The following is a 12,755-nucleotide window of genomic DNA, read 5'->3' on the forward strand; positions in this document are numbered from 1 at the left end:
CTAGGTGCTCTTCTATAAAGCCGCACTATGTAGAGTGTATGGCTTATAGTGGTCCAATGGACAGATACTTCCATCATCTCCTTGGAGATTTCGACTTATAGCATCCTATGGATAGATACTTCCATCTCCTCTGTGGAGCCTATGGCTTATAGTGTCCCATGGATAGATACTTCCATTTCCGCTGTGGATCTCTAACAGGCCTTCAATGTTATAGTTGGTGTTTTTATGCCCTCCTTGTCCAGTCTGTGAGGTTTGGTGGGCTTCTTCTCTTCCCAGTTTTGTGGTTGTGCCATATTCTTTCCATTTAGCAGGTTATGCAAAATAATCACTCAAACTGTCAATCATTCTATCTTTTGAACGAATTTTCAGCGATCATGATTGTATGTAAATGGAGCTTTAGTGTTGCTGGTGATGTTTGCTTTATCTAAGGAGAGCGTAACCCCCCCTCACTGGCTATGCAATGCTGGTTCCAGCTGTCTAGTTAATGTAATCTAAGTAACCAGATCCAGCTATATTGTTGTCTCCTAACTTGCCACACTAGTTGGCAACCACACTTGTGTGAGCCGTATGAAATGTGAGCTGGATCAGTTATATGTGGCAGTTCGACAGGGCATGAGACAGGTAGGCCGCATATATTGCCTAAAAACCTTGCACTTCACCATCATCACTAATATTGTAACCTCTATCCTCATATTTGCTGCTAGCTTTAGAAGCTATTTCCAATGCCCACCTTTGGTGCATTCTACTCACATCAGCCCCACTCTCCTCTCTTCACCTATGCACATTTGACATGCACACTTTACTTTTTTACTAAACCTCAAACCCCCTAATGACACTGAGAAAGATAACAGCCGCCCTCATAAATCTCCTTACCACCTGCTCAACCTCGCTATCCTGCTGCTATTAGCAGCAGGGGATATTTGTCCCAATCCTGGTCCACCCTCTCGATTATTGCAACTCGCAGCTAATCAGCCTCCCCTGCACCAGGCTCTTCCCTCTCCAATCCATCCTGAACGTGTCATCCAGGCTCATCTTCCTTTCCAGACGCTACTCGGACACCTCTGCCCTGTGCCAGTCACTGCACTGGCTGCCCGTTAAATATAGGATTCAATTTAAACTCCCTACCTTCATCCATAAAGCTGTCCCCAGCACTGCGCTGCCCTACTTTGCCTCCCTCATCTCAATCCACCACCCAGCCCATGCCCTCCGCTCCAATAACCATATCAGATTAAGTGCTCCTTTAATTTTAACTTCTCATTCCCACCTCCAAGACTTCTCAAGAGAAGCACCAGTCCTCTAGAATGCACTACCCCAAATTATCTGGGCAAACCGACACACAACATTTCAGGAGCGCTCTAGAAAACGCACCTCTTTGGGGAGGAATACCAGAACTCCTAAAACAAACCCCTCTTTACTCTACCTGATAACATGCTCCCTGTCCTACTGACTGCAATCTCTGCTAGCCGTAAGCAACCACCTCTGCAGTCATAGAGTTTCAGTAAAGGGAAACCATATTCAACTAATTATGTGATGTTGGAAATTTGTTGGACTAGACGTTATTTAGGGGCTTTAATAACAAAATCAGTGAATACTCAATAATGGGATGAACATATATGCAATCACAACTTTTCAGCTTTTATTTTTTTAAACAAAGTTTTTTTTTTTCATTCCACTGTAATTTGGACTATTTCCTCATGTCCGTTACATAAAACCTAAATTAAAATCCATTTTAATTGCAGGTTGTAACGCAGCAAAACAGGGAAACATCAAGAAGAGTGAATACTAACACAAGACACTGTATGCTTTGCAGGCACCTCATGGGCCATTCAAATAATGGACTGGAGATGACCCATTGACTTCTATGGGAGACTGTTTTAAAGGCCATTTACACGGGATGAAAATGCGTGATAATCGTTACATCTAAATGCAAAGCCATTGTTTACTATTATAGTGGCCCAGAAGTGTCCTACAAAAGTGCGATCCCTAATTTTATGCACGTTTGCAATTCACACAGGGCATGCAAGGGTTAACATTGTGTTAATCCGCCCTGCAACAGAACTAAAATTAATCTGTCCAGCAACCAGCTATTTCTCATTGGCTGCCAGCAGTCTGAGCTCTAATTGGCCAGTCTGTCTGGAGAGTCTAACAATATGATTGGCTATCTGATGGTGGGATGACAGTTGAGAGACAGGCTGTGATTGGTCAGCGGGTTGCTAAGCAGTGCCAGAGCCTGTGTAGGAGGACAGAAAGGGAAGGGGCAGTTAGTTTAGAGAAGGCGGTTGCAGAGAGCAGTCAAGATTAGTTTAGATAGTCAGAGGAGATAGTCAGAGAGTCAGTGGTGAGCGGAGAGCAGCGAGTTGGCGTCATACAGCGCTGAAGTGAGGAGCCAGCAGAGATGTGGCAGAGTGAGGAGACATCGTGAGACAGATCACAGAGCGGGTGAGAGCTGTGGAGAGGGAAGGATTAAAGCTCCCCTCTTCAAGCGGTCGGCCCTGACGGTGATTCGGTATACGGAAGACAAAGCGTAAAGGTGCCTAATAGTCAGGAGACGTCCCAGAAGCGACGAGGCGCCTAGGGGCGTCCCAGAAGCGACGAGGCGCCTAGGGGCGTCCCAGAAGCGACGAGGCGCCTAGGGGCGTCCCAGAAGCGACGAGGCGCCTAGGGGCGTCCCAGAAGCGACGAGGCGCCTAGGGGCGTCCCAGAAGCGACGAGGCGCCTAGGGGCGTCCCAGAAGCGACGAGGCGCCTAGGGGCGTCCCAGAAGCGACGAGGCGCCTAGGGGCGTCCCAGAAGCGACGAGGCGCCTAGGGGCGTCCCAGAAGCGACGAGGCGCCTAGGGGCGTCCCAGAAGCGACGAGGCGCCTAGGGGCGTCCCAGAAGCGACGAGGCGCCTAGGGGCGTCCCAGAAGCGACGAGGCGCCTAGGGGCCTCCCAGAAGCGACGAGGCGCCTAGGGGCCTCCCAGAAGCGACGAGGCGCCTAGGGGCCTCCCAGAAGCGACGAGGCGCCTAGGGGCCTCCCAGAAGCGACGAGGCGCCTAGGGGCCTCCCAGAAGCGACGAGGCGCCTAGGGGCCTCCCAGAAGCGACGAGGCGCCTAGGGGCCTCCCAGAAGCGACGAGGCGCCTAGGGGCCTCCCAGAAGCGACGAGGCGCCTAGGGGCCTCCCAGAAGCGACGAGGCGCCTAGGGGCCTCCCAGAAGCGACGAGGCGCCTAGGGGCCTCCCAGAAGCGACGAGGCGCCTAGGGGCCTCCCAGAAGCGACGAGCCGCCTAGGGGCCTCCCAGAAGCGACGAGGCGCCTAGGGGCCTCCCAGAAGCGACGAGGCGCCTAGGGGCCTCCCAGAAGCGACGAGGCGCCTAGGGGCCTCCCAGAAGCGACGAGGCGCCTAGGGACCTCCCAGAAGCGACGAGGCGCCTAGGGACCTCCCAGAAGCGACGAGGCGCCTAGGGACCTCCCAGAAGCGACGAGGCGCCTAGGGACCTCCCAGAAGCGACGAGGCGCCTAGGGACCTCCCAGAAGCGACGAGGCGCCTAGGGACCTCCCAGAAGCGACGAGGCGCCTAGGGACCTCCCAGAAGCGACGAGGCGCCTAGGGACCTCCCAGAAGCGACGAGGCGCCTAGGGACCTCCCAGAAGCGACGAGGCGCCTAGGGACCTCCCAGAAGCGACGAGGCGCCTAGGGACCTCCCAGAAGCGACGAGGCGCCTAGGGACCTCCCAGAAGCGACGAGGCGCCTAGGGACCTCCCAGAAGCGACGAGGCGCCTAGGGACGTCCCAGAAGCGACGAGGCGCCTAGGGACGTCCCAGAAGCGACGAGGCGCCTAGGGACGTCCCAGAAGCGACGAGGCGCCTAGGGACGTCCCAGAAGCGACGAGGCGCCTAGGGACGTCCCAGAAGCGACGAGGCGCCTAGGGACGTCCCAGAAGCGACGAGGCGCCTAGGGACGTCCCAGAAGCGACGAGGCGCCTAGGGACGTCCCAGAAGCGACGAGGCGCCTAGGGACGTCCCAGAAGCGACGAGGCGCCTAGTGACGTCCCAGAAAAGACAGGCGCCTAGTGACGTCCCAGAAAAGACAGGCGCCTAGTGACGTCCCAGAAAAGACAGGCGCCTAGTGACGTCCCAGAAAAGACAGGCGCCTAGTGAAGTGCTCCTCAGTGACTGAGACAGCGCAGCCGCCGGGGCGGGGATCTGTCTATCACTGGTAACAGAAGGGCTGTGTTGTAGATTGACAGAGGTCAGAAGGCCCTGGTATATAATTGGTGATATTGTCACCTCATCTCTCCCAAACATCCTCGGCCATCCTCCATGCAAATTATTTGATCTGCCAATCTAATGTCTGTGGAGAAATGCTGCCTAGTTCCACCCTATACTGAGACAAATGCTGTTTTACTTGCTCTGATGAAATTACAGTAAAGAGGGTTTATTTTAATAAACCCAGCCTTGTAAACCCAGCATTAGGCATGATCTGTCACCTGTGCAGGGAAGTGGAGGAGATAAGCTGTGATTATCACCCACTGTGAATGGTGGAGCCTGTGCTGACTCTACTGCACACAGGTGTTACCTTCAATTATAATCCCCCCTGTGTTAATAGTCAGAGATCTGCTGAAAAGTTGTCTCTGCAGAATAAACCATGTCAGACTATTATTAGACTTAGTGGTCAGTGTGAGAACTGCAGGATATTGGGACTTTTTCTGAATACAGATAGTCCCCGACTTGCGAACATTCGACTTGCGAATTTCGCTAGATACGAACTATCTGTCCTGCACAGTATGATGTAATCCTATGGCATTACATCATGCTGTGCAGGGACCGGGCAGGCTTCTATCAAGCCTGATAGAAGCCTGTCCGGTCACATCGCGGTTGCTGGGCAGCCGGGGGCCTTCTGAAAGGCCCCAGGGCTGTCTATGCAGAGCGCCTAGCAAGCCGTGCGCTTGATGGGCACTCTGCATAGACAGCCCTGGGGCCTTTCAGGAGGTTCCCGGCTGCCTAGCAACCACACAACGTCCCGCGATCTCATCGTGGGACGCTGTACGGGCCCCCTGAATGTCGGGTGCAGGCTGTTCTTACAGCGGGCACCCGGCGGCAGCAGTTCTGACGAGCCGCGCCGCTCGTCAGAACTGTTAACACTTTAAATACCGCTGTCAGAGCGGTATTTAAAGTGTTAACAGTTCCGACAAGCGGCGCGGCTCGTCGTAACTGCTGCCGCCGGGTGCCCGCTGTAAGAACAGCCTGCACCCGACGTTGTATGGAGCGGGATCCACCCGCGATCCCGCTCCATACTACTACTTGTTCGACTTGCGAACAAAACGGACTTGCGAACGGGCTCCCGGAACGGAACCTGTTCGCAAGTCGGGGAGTAACTGTATAGATTGTGACTTCGATAATGGAAAGAAACTCGCCAAAAATTCTTTAAAACGGGCCACTTTGGTAAAAAAAAAAAAGGATTCATTATGGAGCTATCATCCCAATATATATATAAGTTGACTGGTGTTATCTTGGTTAGTTGTTCCTTTCGATCTGAAGCTCCTGGCTTCTTTCTCCTCAGATGGTTATGTGATCTCAATTTTGATCAGCTCATATTTACTTAGGTTTATGTGTTCAGTTTTCAATCAGCTTCTCAGTCTGTATGATGCTATTACATGGAGCCTACTACACTCCTGCCACAGTTACTGGTGATAATCACACAGTTCCTGTCACACAGTTACAATAGAGGAAATCGCAGCTCATCCTGCTGACTGTATAGTTATGGGCTTTAGCTTATTTAGAAGAATATAGAAGGTAATGAAAAATTGAACGGCCCACCGAGCAGGCAGAAATGGCACAGGCTCTAGCTAATGCTACGGTGATGAATCATAGGATTAATGTGAAAGCAAAAATGTCACCATCAAGATGATGCCTGATGAGTATCCGACAGGAGGCTGCACTGCATGGGAGTGGCTGCAATATACAGAGGGGACCTCCAGAGTGTGACAGGCAATCAGATGAGGGGGCAGAAATGGTAAAATGTGTTTTGCCACAGTGGCTCTTCAACATATAAACGTCAACATAAAAACGCTCTTCAACATAAAACAGGTCGTTTTCTGCTTAAGCATTCCCTTTAAACAATCATAAATCCTATAATACTATTGGATAAAACTAGACATTCACGGCCGCAGTACTGAAGACGGGAACTTTATGTCCTACCTGATCATCCTGTGGAAGAAGAGGCCGGGGACATCTCTCCGCTGCTGTTCTCTTACTGGATCCACCTGCAGAAAACACAGACAGCCACTGAATTCATTCTCTACATACAAATAATAAAGGCCATGTGGATTTAGTCCTGTCTATTACCTGGTGATGGGGTGGGATGGTGGTCCTCCATCATGACGTCCTTGTACAGATCCTTGTGTCCTTCTAAATACTCCCACTCCTCCATGGAGAAATAGACAGTGAAGTCCTGACACCTTATAGGTACCTGACAACACAATGATACCGTCATCACCCAGACACGTTATACCGCCATAGCGTTACTGTATAATGTCCCAGCATTCCCAGCAGCGTCACCTCTCCAGTCAGCAGCTCAATCATCTTGTTGATGAGTTCTAGGATCTTCTGCTCATTGATTTCCTCCAGTATCAGGGGGTGAGGTGGAGGCCCTGTGATTGGGCTCAGGGGTCTTCCCCATCCATCAGACACCGGGGCCTGACAGCCATCACTAGAAGTCTTCTTCACTACCGTGTAATCCTGTTTATGTGGAGATACATCCATAAATATCCCTGCAGACATTCCCAGAGTCCTTCATGTCTCCCGTCATATCATCTGGTATTAGAGGGGTTGTCCAATTTCATGATAAAAAGAACTGAGCAATGCAGAGAAATTACATAAAACAAGCTTCTGTATTAAATCTAACGCTGCTGTGAAGATTCTACCCGCTGGACTTTGTTTAATCGCCTGCAGTGATGACATCATGTTAACAACACGCGACCGCTGCAGCGGAAAACAGATGAAAGTGTAGCGTTTAACTGACCCGTAGGCTCTAGTGGGCTAAACCTATTTAAGCAAAGCATACGTTTGACTACGTTTAGCCAGGAACAGGTTTCCATACATTTTGTTATGGGACTGAACAGCGCAGCCGACTGCCCTCGTGTGTCCAACAAAAAAAGTGTGGAAACATACGTATATTTTTAACATCGCAGTCATTGAAAAACATACAGAAACATTTGGCTGTGGGTTTCCACACACTAAACGTATACGTGTTTTCAGATCAAATGCCTTGAAGGGTAAAAAAAAATGTTGAACTTTAGAACTCTGTTAAAAATAGGTTTTACTGTGAAAAACGTATACCGCACATGGGATTTAAAAAGTATGAAGCTTAAAGCACATGAAGTTTTACACGTTTTTCATGTATGTTTTCTGCATACAAGAATCATACGTGTAAGTGCCAGTGTGTAAAGGCCCTTAGTAAAACTTATTTTACTCACTTTCTCACTATTGCTCGATGTTTGTCTGAAACCAGACGGCTGCTTAAAGGGTGTTTTCCAAAATAATTTTTATAAACTGCCTTGTTTAAAAAACACAAAGTCTGAAAAAAAAATTCCGCTGTCCCCGGTCCCCGCAGCTGCAGCACCGCACGCCCGTACCCCATCCGATGCTTTCTTTCACGCTGCAGCCAGTCACAGCCCTCAGCAGTCAACCGTTCCATTGCAGGATAAGGGTCCTTTTAGTCGAGCCGATTCTCATTTGAATGAGCGAGTGATGTCCCCGCTGACGCATTGCACATCAGTTTAGACAGGCAGATGCTTCTTTGGCTTGTTCAAATGAGAATCGTTCAGAATCGTTCAGTCCCTGTATAAGCAAGCGAGGCGATGGTGGTTGTAATGCCTGCATAACATGAACAATGAACGAAATGTGAAAGATGCTCATTCATCGTTTAGTCGTTGGTTTGTGTTTAGACTAAATGATTTGACTTTTGCTCATTTGAATGATAATCGCTCCATCTGAAAGCTCCCTAACTCCATAGGTTGCAAACAGAGTCAGAGGGGTAGACTGGGATGAAGCGCTCAGCATTGGGGACCTGGGAAGGGTTAGTATGGGCTATCTTATTGTCTTTTTTTTACAATGACAGCCTAAAATCTATCCCTAAAAAACAATCTACGTAGGACCTGTCCATGTCTGCATGTAAGCGGGCCGGTAGAGGAGGAGCTGTCCATGTCTGCATGTAAGCGGGCCGGTAGAGTGGGACCTGTCCATGTCTGCATGTAAGCGGGCCGGTAGAGTAGGACCTGTCCATGTCTGCATGTAAGCGGGCCGGTAGAGTGGGACCTGTCCATGTCTGCATGTAAGCGGGCCGGTAGAGGAGGACCTGTCCATGTCTGCATGTAAGCGGGCCGGTAGAGTAGGACCTGTCCATGTCTGCATGTAAGCGGGCCGGTAGAGTAGGACCTGTCCATGTCTGCATGTAAGCGGGCCGGTAGAGTAGGACCTGTCCATGTCTGCATGTAAGCGGGCCGGTAGAGTAGGACCTGTCCATGTCTGCATGTAAGCGGGCCGGTAGAGTAGGACCTGTCCATGTCTGCATGTAAGCGGGCCGGTAGAGTAGGACTTGTCCATGTCTGCGTTTAAGCGGGCCGGTAGAGTAGGCCCTGTCCATGTCTGCATTTAAGCAGGCCGGTAAAGTAGGACCTGTCCATGTCTGCATGTAAGCAGGCCGGTAGAGTAGGACCTGTCCATGTCTGCATTTAAGCAGGCCGGTAGCAGAGCTTTGCATCTGCAGTCCTGCTGCCTTTATCACCACCTTTTTTTTCACTACCCCCCACACCCCAGTTTCCCGAACAGGCTATCCTTAAATTCAAGTCCCAGTGCTTTAGAAGTGTTGAGGGGACAGTTCCCACCACTCACTGTTAATGGGGGACATTAGATGTGACTGACAATGAGTGCTGGCGGCACCATCCACTTCAAGGCATATTCAAGACACTGGGACTCGAATTTAAATATAGCCTGTATGGGGGCAACAGAGGCCAGTAGAGATACAACAAAAATGGTGATACCATCAGTGAGGTTGCATCTGCCAAGCTACGAGGCGGTCAGGTCAACTTTTACAAATATAATAATGATGGAACGTGACGTCATCCCCAGAATCTCTCACCTCTCCTGTAAGCCGGAAGAGTATCTCTAGGGTGAGGGTGAATATACTCTCTGCCATCTTGTCCCTCTTCCTATCCATCGTTGTCGGGTCAATCAGGAATATTATCTGATATAGAAGATATCAGCCGAGGATCCTGAATGGGGAGAAGACGAGACAATGTAACATCATAGAAAATCCCCTGTAATAATACAATTACTGCAGATCATAAGGTGAAATGTGTGAGGAGATACCAAAGGGGATTTCCAGGCAAATACTATTCAGTAATCATCATCAGGATGGGTCATCAATAGTTGATCCTCGTGGATCTGCTGCTCAGCTGATCATCCAGACCTCAATAAATGCAGCTACGCCGGACGTCTAACCGCACTCCACCCACTGACAGCGGGCCAGACGATCAGCTGATCGCAAGGAATCTGGAGTGGTGGATCCCCGGCAATAAACTATTCTTGTCCAACCCTGAGGAGAGGTCATCAACAGTATTTGCTCGATTAACCACCTTAGATTATGTTCCTATGTTGCAGATTTTGATGCAGAAATTGAAGCAAATCTCCGCTGTGGATTCCGTGTCCAGAAGTCACACAACACTTTTTTTTTCTGGAAAGAAATTTGAAATCTGCGGGTGAAAAAAATCTGCTCAAAAAACTGTAGACTAGAGAGCGAATTTCTCATTTTAAAAGACCAAATCCGCATGTGGATCTGCGGTGGAGATCTGAAGCTCAGCCGTGGATTTCTGTTGTGGTCTTCAGAGTTGGACTCCATGTGGATAAAGCCATGCTGGATCTTCCTGTCTGAACATATCCTAACAGTAAGGGTCCTCTTACATGGGACGACTGTCGAGGGCTTCAGTGGCCGGCAGCCATGTGAATGATAATCGCGCCTGTGCTGAGTAGAGGTGGAGCGGCCGGAGATCGTTGTGGCCCGTCCGCTTCCATCCCCAGTATACAGGCCGTAGTGCATGGATGAAGGATCGGAGTTTTATTTCCATGTCTGCAGAAACTGAGCGACACGTGAATTATCGTTGGTCTCTCAGTCACCGCCAACATTTACACTGAACTATTAGCATTCGGATTCCTACAATCCAACGAGAATCTGAACGCTGATCGTGCCGTGTAAAAGGGCCCCAACCCAGTAGCCAATGTTTATCTGTGCTTTCTGGATCTTCCAGCATGTTCTAGAGCGCACGCTGTTCATAGATGGATGGTAATGTCATCTTCCAGAGACAATTCACAAGTAACGAGCAGCGATGACATCATGTCCGGCCTGTACACCGTACTGCTGGGTGACAGCACATATACTGACTATTACATCATGTCTGGCCTATACGCCGTACTGCTGGGTGACAGCGCATATACTGACTATTACATCATGTCCGGCCTGTACACCGTACTGCTGGGTGACAGCGCATATACTGACTATTACATCATGTCCGGCCTGTACACCGTACTGCTGGGTGACAGCGCATATACTGACTATTACACCATGTCCGGCCTGTACACCGTACTGCTGGGTGACATCGCATATACTGACTAGTACATCATGTCCGGCCTGTACACCGTACTGCTGAATGACAGCGCATATACTGACTATTACATCATGTCCGGCTTGTACACCGTACTGTTGGGTGACAGCGCATATACTGACTATTACATCATGTCCGGCCTGTACACCGTACTGTTGGGTGACAGCACATATCCTGACTATTACATCATGTCCGGCCTGTACACCGTACTGCTGGGTGACAGCGCATATACTGACTATTACATCATGTCCGGCCTGTACACCGTACTGCTGGGTGACAGCGCATATACTGACTATTACATCATGTCCGGCCTGTACACCGTACTACTGGGTGACAGCGCATATACTGACTATTACATCATGTCCGGCCTGTACACCGTACTGTTGGGTGACAGCGCATATACTGACTATTACATCATGTCCGGCCTGTACACCGTACTGCCGGGTGACAGCGCATATACTGACTATTACATCATGTCCGGCCTGTACACCGTACTGTTGGGTGACAGCACATATACTATTACATCATGTCCGGCCTGTACACCGTACTGTTGGGTGACAGCGCTTATAATGACTATTACATCATGTCTGGCCTATACACCGTACTGCCGGGAGACAGCGCATATACTGACTATTACACGAATTCCGGCTTGCACACCGTACTGTTGGGTGACGGCGCATATACCGACTATTACATCATGTCCGGCCTGTACACCGTACTGCTGGGTGACAGCGCATATACTGATTATTACATCATGTCCGGTCTGTACACCGTACTGTTGGGTGACAGCACATATACTATTACATCATGTCCGGCCTGTACACCGTACTGCTGGGTGACAGCGCTTATAATGACTATTACATCATGTCTGGCCTATACACCGTACTGCTGGGTGACAGCGCATATAGTGACTATTACACCAAGTCCGGCCTGCACATCGTACTGTTGGGTGACAGCGCATATACTGACTATTACACCATGTCCGGCCTGTACACCGTACTGTTGGGTGACAGCGCATATACTGACTATTACATCATGTCCGGCCTGTACACCGTACTGTTGGGTGACAGCGCATATACTATTACATCATGTCCGACCTGTACACCGTACTGCCGGGTGACAGCGCATATACTGACTATTACATCATGTCCAGCCTGTACACCGTACTGTTGGGTGACAGCGCATATACTGACTACTACATCATGTTCGGCCTGTACACCGTAATGTTGGGTGACAGCGCATATACTGACTATTACATCATGTCCGGCCTGTACACCGTACTGTTGGGTGACAGCACATATACTGATTACATCATGTCCGGCCTGTACACCGTACTGTTGGGTGACAGCACATATACTGATTACATCATGTCCGGACTGTACACCGTACTGTTGGGTGACAGCACATATACTGATTACATCATGTCCGGCCTGTACACCGTACTGTTGGGTGTCAGCGCATATACTGACTATTATATCATGTCCGGCCTGTACACCGTACTGTTGGGTGACAGCACATATCCTGACTATTACATCATGTCCGGCCTGTACACCGTACTGCTGGGTGACAGCGCATATACTGACTATTACATCATGTCCGGCCTGTACACCGTACTGCTGGGTGACAGCGCATATACTGACTATTACATCATGTCCAGCCTGTACACCCTACTGTTGGGTGACAGCACATATACTGACTATAACATCATGTCCGGCCTGTACACCGTACTGTTGGGTGAAAGCGCATATTCTGAGTATGACATCATGTCCAGCCTGTACACCGTACTGCCGGGTGACAGCACATATACTATTACATCATGTCGGGACTGTACACCGTACTGTTGGGTGACAGCGCATATACTGACTATTATATCATGTCCGGCCTGTACACCGTACTGTTGGGTGACAGCACATATCCTGACTATTACATCATGTCCGGCCTGTACACCGTACTGCTGGGTGACAGCGCATATACTGACTATTACATCATGTCCGGCCTGTACACCGTACTGCTGGGTGACAGCGCATATACTGACTATTACATCATGTCCAGCCTGTACACCCTACTGTTGGGCGACAGCACATATACTGACTATAACATCATGTCCGGCCTGTA

General features: G+C 49.8%; 1 protein-coding gene across 5 annotated transcripts in view; it reads right to left on the bottom strand.

Moving 5' to 3' along the window:
* The window catches only part of LOC136624332 (oocyte zinc finger protein XlCOF6-like), a 459,204-nt gene that overhangs the window by 235,099 nt on the left and 211,350 nt on the right, over positions 1 to 12,755 (bottom strand). The window contains exons 2-3 of one of the 5 annotated variants that reach the window (XM_066598261.1): positions 9,122 to 9,254; positions 6,541 to 6,720 (exon numbers count right to left, since the gene is read on the bottom strand). The exons of the other annotated variants lie outside the window; for them this stretch is intronic. Of the exons in view, the coding sequence (XP_066454358.1) occupies positions 6,541 to 6,720; positions 9,122 to 9,199 (258 nt within the window). The 5' untranslated portion in view covers positions 9,200 to 9,254. The remainder of the gene's footprint in view (positions 1 to 6,540; positions 6,721 to 9,121; positions 9,255 to 12,755) is intronic. 5 annotated transcript variants of the gene reach the window in all.

The sequence above is a fragment of the Eleutherodactylus coqui genome, chromosome 4 (assembly GCF_035609145.1).
Source record: "Eleutherodactylus coqui strain aEleCoq1 chromosome 4, aEleCoq1.hap1, whole genome shotgun sequence".
Classification (NCBI taxonomy): Eukaryota; Metazoa; Chordata; class Amphibia; order Anura; family Eleutherodactylidae; genus Eleutherodactylus; species Eleutherodactylus coqui.